General features: G+C 47.2%; 1 protein-coding gene across 5 annotated transcripts in view; it reads right to left on the reverse strand.

Annotated features, from left to right (window-relative positions):
- The window catches only part of IQSEC1 (IQ motif and Sec7 domain ArfGEF 1), a 303,399-nt gene that overhangs the window by 199,133 nt on the left and 92,068 nt on the right, over positions 1–12,198 (reverse strand). The window contains exon 1 of one of the 5 annotated variants that reach the window (XM_020981239.2): positions 9,959–10,397. The exons of the other annotated variants lie outside the window; for them this stretch is intronic. Within the exon in view, the coding sequence (XP_020836898.1) occupies positions 9,959–10,026 (68 nt within the window). The 5' untranslated portion in view covers positions 10,027–10,397. Of the gene's footprint in view, positions 1–9,958; positions 10,398–12,198 lie in introns of those variants that run through there. 5 annotated transcript variants of the gene reach the window in all.

Here is a 12,198-nt window from a genome sequence, read left to right on the forward strand (position 1 = left end):
GCAGCTGCTGAGGAAAAATGAATGAGATGCAAATAGCCTACCTATGGCTCAGCTAATACCTGGGTGGGGTGGGGGGGAGAAGGAGGGAGGAAGCAGGATTGCAGACAGACAACCACCGAGAAAGGCTCAGCCTTCAGCCACCCAAAACTGTGAAAAGAAGCAGATGGCAAACTCAGAAAACACATTTCACTCCCCCTCCCCCAAGCCTGTCTGATGTTCTAGCTGGACATCGTAAATTTGCGGCCTCAATGGGAAAGAGTAGCTTGCCAGTGGCGTTTCATCTTAAACAACGCATCATTCATTAAGGCATCAGACACCATGAACAGTTTGTCGATTCTAGGTCTAGATTCTTCCACGGGTAGAAAGGACACTGGCTGGGGAAATGAGCAGACGGGTTGCACCGAGTACTCACGTTTTTCTGGAGTGGGCATAAGAAACCTCCCTGGCGCTTGAGGGCCGCCTGTCCAGAAGCCACACGGGGATCAGGCCTGCTCACCCATCCACACCCTATGTCAGCCCAACACTCTTGAGCCCAGCAGACACAAGATCTAGAGTCTAACTTCCTTCTTAGTACAGGTCCGGAAAACCATCCTACATACTCACGTGGTAAGGACATAGACTCTAGCCTGCTAAGCCAATCCCTGGTCCCCCACCCACTGGCTTGGCCCCTAGGGACTCCTCCTGTCTCAATCTGCTCAGGGATACAGGACAGTCCAACCCCTTCCAGTACCCAACCCTTCAAAGAGAATAATGACTTTACCAGGTGGCTCCACACCGCACCCTCCTAAAAACGCCTCTTGGTCAATAAATGATACAGCTGCCTCTGTGAACCTCCGCTCCTGCTGGCTGCTCAGGTTTCTAAGCTTCTAGGGTTTCTCTGTGGTCGTTAACGTCCTGTTTCCTGAAAGAGCCGACCTCAGGTGGAGCGCTCGACCCAGATGCAAATGGTGGCCTCACAATGCCTTTAGTATCCTTCACCCCTCACCACTCAGGAACTGAGAGCCTAGCCTGAACCTGAGAACAAAAGGCAGAACCCAACAGGTGGTTGGCTCCCCTAGCACACCCTGCTCCATTTATTCTGAAAGAGGTGTGGGGCTGAATGAGGGCACTGGAGGAAGGTGGAAGCTGTACCCAGGCTCTGGATGCCACCATTGGCCCCCCAGACATTAGGACCCCTGCCAGGGCTCCAGTCTCTCTTTGTCTGAAACCTGTGTCAGGTGACTTTTGGCAGTGGGTTGGAGGGATGGAGGACAAGGGCTAGGCTGGTGATTGTGGGTGTTATAATAATGAGGGAAGGTGGAAGCGGGGTGGGGTGGGGAGGAATAAGGGTGGGATAGATAGTGCGAGTCTGCTATCATGGTCTTCTTTGCCCCCCTATACCCACATATCACCCCAAGATGCTAAACCCTTGCCCAAATCACAGATCTTTTCTTTTCCCCCACCCCCATCTTTGGCCTCTCCATCACAAGTGGAAATGGGAAGCAGTGACATGTGCATGCTGATATCATCACTTCCCCATTGGGCTTCCCTGATTTAGCAATCCCTCCTCCCCCCCTCCCTTGCATTTCAACAGGTCTGTTGCTTGGCTCTAAGCTGCAAGGTTCCCTACCCGCTAATCCCTTGCATTTCACTGGAGCTAACAGAACAGTATTCATCACCAAGTCCCTCTAAAGTTCACAAAATCTGCTCATGTATATAACCACACCCTTTCCCAATGTCTACTCCAGGGCTGAGACGACCCAGTATTCCACTGTTAGTTAAACTTGAAGAAACCAGGGGACTCCTCCTATTAGACAGGATTTAGATAAGGATGAAGACCCTAAGATTCTGACCCCTTTTGTCACGAAGGAGGGTCTGGTGAGTGCCAGGATGAGTGTCTTCTTGAGGACTGTGCATTAGAAAGCCACAGCAGCTCTCTGATGCTGATATGAATAAGTAGCAGCCCTACTCCTTGCCACGTATCTGGACTTGGGAGATACGGTGACCAGCCCATGAGCCAGAGATGGGGATGGAGGAGGGGACACACAAAGAGCCACTCCTCAGGGGCACATGTCTTGGGCACTGACTTGGCCTTGACTAGGCTTGAGACAAGAATCCCCCTGCCTTGTTAGGCAGGCTGCTTGAATGAAACACAGAGCAGCCCCAAAGGAAGAGCAGAGCCTTTCACTGGGGATGGGACCTCTGGAGAGCCTGCACCTGCCTGCTCTTGGTGAACCACCTCTAATCAATGCCTCTCGGGGGAAACTCTCATTTTCCAAAACAAGTGGCCTGCCCTGATTGCCAGTCACTTCCAACTGTTCATTTGTTCTCAGTGTGCTTGCTGCCTTTCCCAAAATAACGTCAGATTCAAAAACCAATTTTGCTGCCCGACCTCAAAAGCGAGTCATTTATTTGCAGGCTGTTCCTGTCTCTCTCCAAAGACTAGAGAAGTACCCGGACAGTAACAATCACAGAGAGAGGGCCATAGGATCACAGATTTAGAAATATGTCAACCTCCTTGTTTTATAGGAAGAAACTGAGGCACGGAGAGCTGGGTTTGCTCTGAGTCATCCAGCTAGCAGGACTCATGTCTTGATTCCAAGTCTACTATACCATCCAAAGGCAGAAAAATGTCCCACAGGCAGAGAGAACCAGTACTGAAATAAGTGCTAAGTTTGAAGTCAGAGGACCTAGATTCAAGCCTGTCATTTACTATCTGCGACTGGGTACGTTATCTCCCTGGGCCTCAGCTTCCTCATCTGTACAAGGAAGGGGTTATTCTAGATGGCTTCTGAGGTTTCGTGGAGCTCCATTTTTATGATCTGATAATGCAATGCCTTTACCTCACACTGACAATAAGACTATGCCCAGCTCTTCACTTAGTCTTAAGTTGGACTCTGTGAACTTGTGTTTTTTTTAATGTTCTGATAGTTATATTTCAGAATAATATCTCTGAGGCAGCTAGGTGGTGCAGTGGATGGAGCACCGGCCCTGGAGGTAGGAGGACCTGAGTTCAAATCCTTCCTCAGACACATAACACTCACTAGCTGTGTGACTCTGGGCAAGTCACTTAACCCCAACTGCCCTCCCCCACAAATATATAATACTCTTTCTTAATTGCTGTATTTTACTTATGCATTTGGATATATTATTCTGAGAAGGGGACTGCCAAAGGGCTCTCTGACACCAAAAAGATACAGAACCCCTGCTTTTGAGGAAAGACCCTGAAAGTCTTGACTCACCTAGACGCAAATGCAGATATTCTAGGTCCAGTGTGGATGAAGCGTGGAGTTTAGCTCTTGGCTCAAGGACTGAACTTTGGAGGCTCAGCCTGGGCCTCCCCATGTGCAGGCTTCTCCCTCTGCCTGGCTGGGCTAGTGTTTTTGGCCCCTGGGAGGTCAGCCAGGGCCACCCTGCTGTCGGCAGCTTCCACTTACCCCTTCGCTTCTCCCACTGAGGATGTGACCAGCCACAGAAGAGGGAAGTAGAGAAAGAAAAGCCCAGGGCCGTTCCTAGAACAGTTCTTGAACTGACCTTTGAGTGGCAGCAAGCCCTTCTGACCATTCAGACCTTTTTGTTTTTCCAGATGTGAGCAGCAGAGACACTGGATCGACCCTGCCCTCTCCTCCATGCCTCAGATGTGGAATTTTCAGACGCAAGCTGAAAACTATGCACTGCTCTCTTCTCAACCCTCCAATTTACTCTCTGTGGGCTCCAGACCTGCTGACTAAGGCAGCCAGGGTTGCCTTTTCCAGTTACTAGCTCCAGGCCTGTGACTGTGCACATGGACCATCCTGTCCTCAAGGGCAAGGACTTCCATGAGGAGTGGTGGGGGTCCCACAGTCTGGGCTGGCCCACGTGGACTGCACCATGTGGGGAAACTTAGGAAGAGCTGGCCCACAGCAGCTCAAGCAAGCAGCCTCATCAGGCTCTTCCAGCAATGCCTGCTGATGAGCCCTCAGCCCGTGCCAGGGAGGCAAGGGGGTAGTTAGGTAGTTGAAGGAGGGAGCCATTAACCAAGCTGAATGACATGCTACTGCCTGTGCTAACCACAGGAGCTTCCTCTCTGTGTTTAGGGGTGCTAAGTGTAGCCTCAGAATGAATGAAATGCCAATTATGCAAGCCAACATCTGTCTCAACAACTGTTATGCTCATTTAATTTATGACTGCTTCTCCTTCCTAGAAGTGGGTCTTGGGCAGTTTTCTGTCCTGCTAGGGGTTGGAGTGGTCACCCAAGATGCCATGTTAGGGAATAGAGAGTTAGCTGATCCTAGAGATTTCAAGACAGTGGACCTGAGTTCAAATTCTACAGTGCTACTCAGTACTTGCTTGTGTAAGCTTGAGCTAACCACTTAGCCAGTGTCCTCACCTGTACAATTATTTTATGAAGTAGGATTAGTTCAGGAGTACTTAACATTCTTTGTGTCATGGATTCCATTGGCAACCTAGAGAAATCTATGGACCCCTTCTCAGAATCATGTTTTTAAATGCATTCAATAAATACATAAGATTAGGAAGGAAACCAATTAGATTGAAATAGTTATCACAATATTTAAAAAAAAAACTTCATGGACCCAAATTAAGAACTCCTAGACTAGATGATGTCTGAGATCTCTAGCAGCTCCAAGTCCTATGACACCATGATTCCCTCTACTTCCCCAGGTTTTACTGAGGAAATAAAGTCCTTACTATCTTATACTCTAGAGAACAGAGAGCTGGACTTGGGAGTTTGGAGGACCTCAGTTCAAATCTTGCCCCAGAGACTTGTTACCTCTCTGATTCTGGGAAAGTGACTTAACTGCTCTATGCCTCAGTTTCTTCATTTGTAAAATTGGGGGTGGGAGTAGGGATTAGGCTCCATGGTCTCTAAAATCCCTTCCAGCTCTAAATCCATGACTCTGTGACCCTATGAATACTATACAGAAAACCAGGGGATCTGAGTTCCTGTCCTGGATAAGGGAAACTCTAGTGTAAAATTAGGCATCTCTTCTCTTCTATGGACCTCAGCTTCTTCCTTTGAAAAATGAGGGAATAGGACTTTTTGCTTTTTAATTTTTTTCATTTTCATTTTAAAAAATTTAATTTTTAATGTCCCTTTCAACTCTCATATTCTTATGGAACTATGGCTCTATGATCTGCAGTCACAGAATGATCCCTCCCAGGGTCAGCCCAAAGAGATTCTGGAGTGTGGGACTTTCTAAGAATGTTACTGATATAAAATAGTATCCCTTCTCCATTTCCCTTCTCTCCCTGGCATTAGTGGTTTCTGTTAATGTTCTCATGAGGGTGGGGACAGTTTTATTTGTGTCTTTGTAACCCAGTGGTTAGACACTAGTCTTGCATATAATATACCAGATGTTCGATAAATGCTGGTTGAGTTAAATATTTATTTTCCCTCCTCACTTTCATAAACTCCTAGAAAAGTTATCTACACCTGTTGCTTCCACTTCCTCTCTTTTCACTCACTCCTCAACCCCTCTGTAATCTGGCTTCTGACTTCGTCACTCAACTGAAACTGCTCTCTTCTTCAGAGTTACTAATGATCCGTCAATCGTCAAACTGGATGGCCTTTTTAAACTCCTTATCTTTCTTGACCCCTATGCAGCATTTGACGCCGTTAACCTCTGTCTCCTCCTAGAGACCCTCTCCTCTTCCGGTCTGCACGACCTTGCTCTCCCTTGGTTCTCCTGTACCAGTCTAATTGCTCTTTCTCAGTCTCTTTTTTCGGTTCATCTTTCGTATCATATCCCCTAACTGTGAGTGTGCCCCATGGCTTTGTCCCGGGCTCTCTCTTATTTTTTCTCTTTATTCTCTCGGTACCTTCAACTCTTTGATTGGCATCTCTATCCAGGTGACTACCAAATTCGGCTCTAATCTTTCTCCTGAGATCAGGTATGTTCAGTTGCACAATGAATATTTCAAACTGCATGCCCTGAGGCAACAAATGAGGGAAATGAGGCAAACAGGGTTGAGTGACTTGCCCAGGGTCACACAGCTATGAAGTGTCTGAGGCCACATTTGAACTCAGGATGATGAGCCTTCTTGATTCCTGGCTTGGAACTCTATCCACTATGCCACCTAGCCCTTCAAACATGGCTTTTACCTCCCTTTTCAAACTTATTACACTTTACCTTCCTGTACTCATACTGGCCTGCTTGCTGCTCCTAATAAAGAATGTTCATCTCTAGTCTCCATGCCTCTGATTCCTGAAGTAGATTCGATCTTTTCCTTTGCCTCTTATGGTCCTTTATTTCCTTCAAAACTCTGCTCAAGTGACACCATGTATATGAAGCCTTTCCTGATCCTTCAGATGCTAGTGTCTCCTCCTTCCCCACCCCATACCTTCTATTTATTTTGAATACATACTTGTATATACACATATTGTCTCCTAATAGAATGTAAACTTCTTGAGAGCAAGAACTGTTTCGTTTTCTTCACTGAATTCTCAATACCTATTCTGGTGTCTGGCATGCAGAAGGTGCTTAATAAATGTTTCTTGATTGTATTCAGTTTGCATGATGGCTCCCAGAAGACTGGGGCTTCTGAAAGGGTCTCCTTGCCTCAGCTAGGCTGAACCTGAACAGACCCCTAGCTTGCTTTCTTTCCTTAGCTTCTCTGAGATGTGATGGCTCCTTGCACAGACAGTATTCCTAAACCTTTCAAAGCTTGAAGTTTTACGTGAGGGAGGAATGAGAGTGAGGGCTACAGGATTCAGAGATCTGTTAATTCCAACTAGGTGAACCAGGATGGCAGCAGCCACAATGTTGTGTAAAAAAAAAAAACCAGATATAATCCTTATAAGTTTTATTCTGAGACAGAGACTAGGCTGATGTGGGAGCTTTCCTGATGTTCTTGGGTGGAGGGGGAAGGGAGTGATGATAGGGTGATGCGCACCTTTGCTACAAACTAGCAAATGCTACCTTTTTCAGAAAGCCTTTGATTATCCCCCTTTCAAGTAAGCATTTTCCCTCTCGCACTTCACATAATACCATATTCTATCTCTCCAATGCCCTTATGTATTATTTTGTATGACAGCTGTCTTTGTATGTTATCTATCCCCCTCCTAGATTAGACTATAAGCTCCATAAGGTTGAGGAAAATGGTTTATCTAAAATTTATATTTCCCCCACCATCTTCTGCAGTGTTGTTAAATAAATGGGTGAATGGCCTTAAATGAACTCACCTGCCTGAGCCTCAGTTTCCTTTTCTGTAAAATGAGGGTATTGAACTAGGTGATCTCTGAGATCCCTTCCAATTCTAACATTCTTTAGTTCTAGGAGTCTTTTGGGAATCATCTATAGTCCCAGAGGAATCTTTTGAAGCAGCCCTTTAGGGCAGCTAGGTGGCACAGTGGATAGAGCACCGGCCCTGAAGTCAGGAGGACCTGAGTTCAAATGCGAACTCAGACCAAACACTTGACGCTTACTAGCTGTGTGACCCTGGGCAAGTCACTTAACCCCAATTGCCTTAAAAAAAAAAAGAAGCAGCCCTTTAAAAGCATGGGGGCAGTTAGTTCGCCATAACTGACCTTCCCTAGTCTTAGGAAGTAGAAGATGTGTAGACTGTATCAATGAAGAGCATGGAGGATAGGTTTAGACCTCCCTGGTGGGATGGCTGCCATGACACATCATTCATACATATAGGTATGTGTGTATGTGTGTATGTATAAGTCAGCAGCACTGACAACGACTGTTGATCAACAGGGGTACCTTTAAATTTAGGCCTACAAGGGCAGATTCCCAGCCCCCAGGGCCTCTCTGCTCATGAATGAGGTCTTGGGCAGCCACACAGCCCACTCACTCAGAGTTAGTAAGCAAAGAACATTTGAGGTTTGCAAGTAACCAATCCCCTAAAACCAGAAAAACAAGCCATGAGGAAGATACAGATGCAGCCAGAGGAAAGAGCGACCACAAGGTACTGAGCAAGCTTGGCAGCCCTGCCCCCACAACCACACTGCCTCTAGAGAGAACAGGAGTGAAAGAGAGACCCGGGGGCCCAGGGAGGCCTCTTCCCACCGTTTCTGGATGATGATGAGAACAGACGCCTAGAATCTCCCATTCTGTCATGGGGCGTTCCACCGCCTCCAGCCAGTGGAGGAAAATCCTCCCATTTCTGAGTGCTCCGATCCAGGAGGTGTCCACGTGCCCAGGCTACTTGCAGTCTTTCCCCGAGCTAATTTGGCTTCTCAACTTTAGGGTTTCTTAAGAATAGCTCATTAGCCTTGTTCCTCCATGAGACCTCAGGACCTGAGCCAGTATCGCCCTCCAAATTTAATTCAGCTAAGTTCAGGCCAGACTCATAGAGATAATAATGACGACAGCAGCAGCTGTGGCAATGAGATCAAAACAGCAATGATGACTAAAGGCTGACATCCATACGGAGCTGAAGTTTGAAAAGCAATTTGGATATTTTATCCCACTGGAGTCTCACCATTACTTTGGGAGGGAGGAGCCATTTGACAGATAGGGCAACTGAGGCTGGGAGAGGTGAAGTGATTTGTCTTTGAGATAGTATCTGGGACAGGATTCAAACTCAGGTCTTCCTAACTCCAAGCCCAGTGTTTTATCCCCCCATACTGGCAGTGAGGGGTGGTTAAGTGGTACTTGTAGGACCCCCACTAGATGGAGACAGTGACTTAGGCAGGGGATTCTTAGAGGGAGAGCTATCTTAATCCTCTGCCCACCTTGGTTCTGGTGAGGAATGTTATTCAAAGACCACTGAAGGCCAAGTCTAAGCTGCTCCCCAAATGGAACTAGCAGGGCTTAGGGGCCCACCCTGACACAGGAATTAAGGAGGCTGCTCCCAGCTCCTCTCCCTGAGCCTGGACATAGATATTTACTTAATTCTAATTTTTAATCGGGCAACTAGGTGGTGAAGTGATTAGAGTACCAGGCCTGAAGTCAGGAAGACTGAGTTCAAATGTGGCCTCAGACACTCGCTAGTTGTGTGACCCTGGGCAAGTCACTTAAGCCTGTTTGCCTCAGTTTCCTCACCTGTAAAATGAGCTGGAGATGAAAATAGCAAACCACTTCAGTATCTTTGCCAAAAAAACCCCTCAAAAACCAACAACCCAAATAGGGTCACAAAGAGTTGGACAGGACTGAAAAAACAACTGAGCAAAGGACTTGTTATTCTGCACACATATTCATGCCTTTCCCCACCTCAAACTTCATTGCACACTTGTCCACACACATGCATGAACCACACCCCTTCCCTCTCATATCCTCTTCGGAACAAACATCTGTAACCACGTATAGGCCATACTGTATATGTATTTCGTACTGTCCACTACACACAGATCCACCTAATACACTCACCCCCTCTATACCCATACTCTCATATCTGTTATGTGGAAATACTATATACATGATACCAGACCGCACACCTGACATTATAGTGTATATACACCCACACACTCACACTTTATTACACAAACACACACTTGTGCCTGTATTGTTCCCAACTCTTCACCAAATCGCTCCCATCCCTCGCCAGCCCCTTTCAGCCCACACACTCCCTTCCTCCCCTCTCCCTCCCTAAGCGGAAAGCCACTAAGCCAGAGGAGACCCCTGTCTCTCCTTGGTCTCCCTCTGACCCCTCCACGGCTGCCAGAACAGTTTTAACGGTCTGATGCTGTCATTTGGAGGCAGTCTCCGGTATTTACACCCTTGCTGCTGCCCAGTCCATTTTCCAAAATGGAAGTAGCCAAGCCAAAATCCTTTCCACTCAACTTTTCCCTTTGCTACGGACAAAAGGAGCCTCAACCAGCTGGCCAGGCAGAGAAATCCCCCAGAGCTTTTTACCATCGCCCAGGCTGTTAGCCCCTAATAGAAGTCAAGGTTCTGCAGAGACCCTGGGCAGAGCTGCCACTAGTCCTAACCCTCTTCTCTGACCTGCTCGCTCTGGCTAAGTGGGCATCTGTTGGCAGCCCCAGGATGGGGCAGGCAGGGACTCAGTAGCACCAGGCACCCCGCTGTACCTGACGGTCCTGACTGAGATGCAGTATTTCCACATTAGATTCCACACAGCACTTCCATCCCCCTTCATGTCTTGAGCATCCGGAGGAGACCAATCCAGCTGTCCCTGAGCCAACGGAGCCTCATCCAGGACGTCCTCCAGGCTCCACAAGAGGCAGCCGCCACACACCAGGTCCCTGTCAGCAAACAGTCCTCTGACCTGCCCTGGAACAAACCCTGGCCCGAACTCTTTGTGTTTCTCATGCGCTGAGGGGGAGCCAGCTCTCTAAGCAGAGGTTTCAAGTTACTTCCTTCTTCATGATTTAAAGAAAAAAATGTATATAAATAGATGGGTTAAAAAAAAAAGTAAATGGTTGTACCACTTACTGAACCAATGAAGCTCCCTTAGAGGCTGCTTGGCAAGTTATAAGTCAAAGCAGCAGATTGTGAAGGAGGGAGGAGCAGCCGTTTGCGTGGCCCTAGGAGGAATCTGCCTGGTCCTTGCCTTTCTCCAGGCAGCAGGCAGGCGGACTGCCTCCTCGGCTGCTGGGTCCTGGGCTCTCACTTACTGGGAACAGTAAACGCTGACCAGATACGCCCTAAATCACAGGGCTGTCACAGAATCAACTCTCCACTGTCTGCAAAACTTCTTGCTTGTCTTCTGTAATAAACCCACTAGTGCCAAAGCAGGGGATGAGTCACTTTCCAAAGCCCTCCATGAACTCAGACAGGGGAATGGGAGCCGCCACTGGGGTGAAACACAGAGAGAGTGTGTGTGTGTGTGTGTGTGTGTGTGTGTGTGTGTGTGTGAGAGAGAGAGAGAGAGAGAGAGAGAGAGAGAGAGAGAGAGAGAGAGAGAGAGAGAGAGAGAGAGAGCTCCAGTACCTTTAGTCTTTGCTTAGAAACCTTTTTGAACCTTCACTTAGGGAAAAAAAAAACATGGAAAAGATTTCTTTTGGAAAAGAGGCTTGGACTATGCGTGCAGAAAGCACACACCCACACACGTACACCCACACACACCCACACATCCCCAACCCCTTCGCTCCCTCCCATATAGACCACCTTGTTTTCATGTTCTGTAATACCTCCCCCAAAGACCTAAACCCACGTTCCCAGACGGTAATGGGCTGCAGTTTCTGGTTCCATCTCTGCTGAATTCCTCACCGGTGCCATAGACAACATTTGGAGATAAAGGGTCTTTTTTGCCTGTCCTGGCAGACAGCATAGGGACTGTGTATCACAAGGGATCTTTGAGAAGATCCGAGATGAAAAGGGCCAAAGAAACTGGGAATGCTCATGATGAATAATGCCTCGAATGTGTTTATTTTCCTCAAAGGGACACCACTGAGGACTGATGGATTCCAAAGCAGGTAGATGGTACTGGGCTTGGCCTCAAGGACTGACTTTAAATCCTATTTCAAAGATTCACTAGCTGTGTGACGTTGGGAAAGTCAGCTAACTTCTCTCAGTCTTATTTTCCTCATCTATAAAATGAGGATAATAGTAGCGCTTACCTCCAAGGGTATTGAGGACCAGATGAGATAATGTATGTAAAATGCTTTGTAAGCCTCCCACAAACACTAGTTAATGTTGTCATTATGTGTCTAGGAGTTCCAATGGGAAAAGGAAACATGTATCACTGCAGAGTCAGGATCCTCTAGCATTAATTCAGCCTTGCAAATAGGTTTTCGCCCAGTAAGAAGCCACGTCTGCCCTCACCAACATTTACTACCAACTCTTTCTTCCATTCCCGTCCCCCTCTACACTTCTTAGTCCCCTCCATTGACTGACTACTTCCTCCCTTGAGTAATGACTTGCTCTATTCTGCCCAGGTAAAGATGTCTCTGTGGGGTTCAGACCACAGTTGTCCCTACAAGGTATAGGAAAGGGGAAAGAAAATCTCAACACCTAACACTCTTTTTTGTGTGTGTGAAGGGACCAGTCCTGTGATTTCACTGGCAAAGGGAACTCTAGGTAAAGAAATCCCCTCCACCAATAAAGATGAACAACTACTCTGTAATTTGTAGTCTTGGAGAGGTAGCTGGGACACAGAGAAGTTAAGTAACTTACTCAGGGTCACACAGCCAATATGTTTTAGAAGAGAGCCTCTGAAGCCTATTCATTGAGACACTCATAATCCCTTGGATAAAGTCCTCTTCTGATGACTCATTGTAGCATTCAGGTGACCCTTCATTCTTAAAGTCCACATGAGTAGGGCTGAAGTTGGACAGGCTCTGTGAATGGGTCCAATGATGAGCTAATT

This window comes from Phascolarctos cinereus, unplaced genomic scaffold (assembly GCF_003287225.1).
Source record: "Phascolarctos cinereus isolate Bilbo 61053 unplaced genomic scaffold, phaCin_HiC Scaffold_4;HRSCAF=312, whole genome shotgun sequence".
Lineage (NCBI taxonomy): Eukaryota > Metazoa > Chordata > Mammalia > Diprotodontia > Phascolarctidae > Phascolarctos > Phascolarctos cinereus.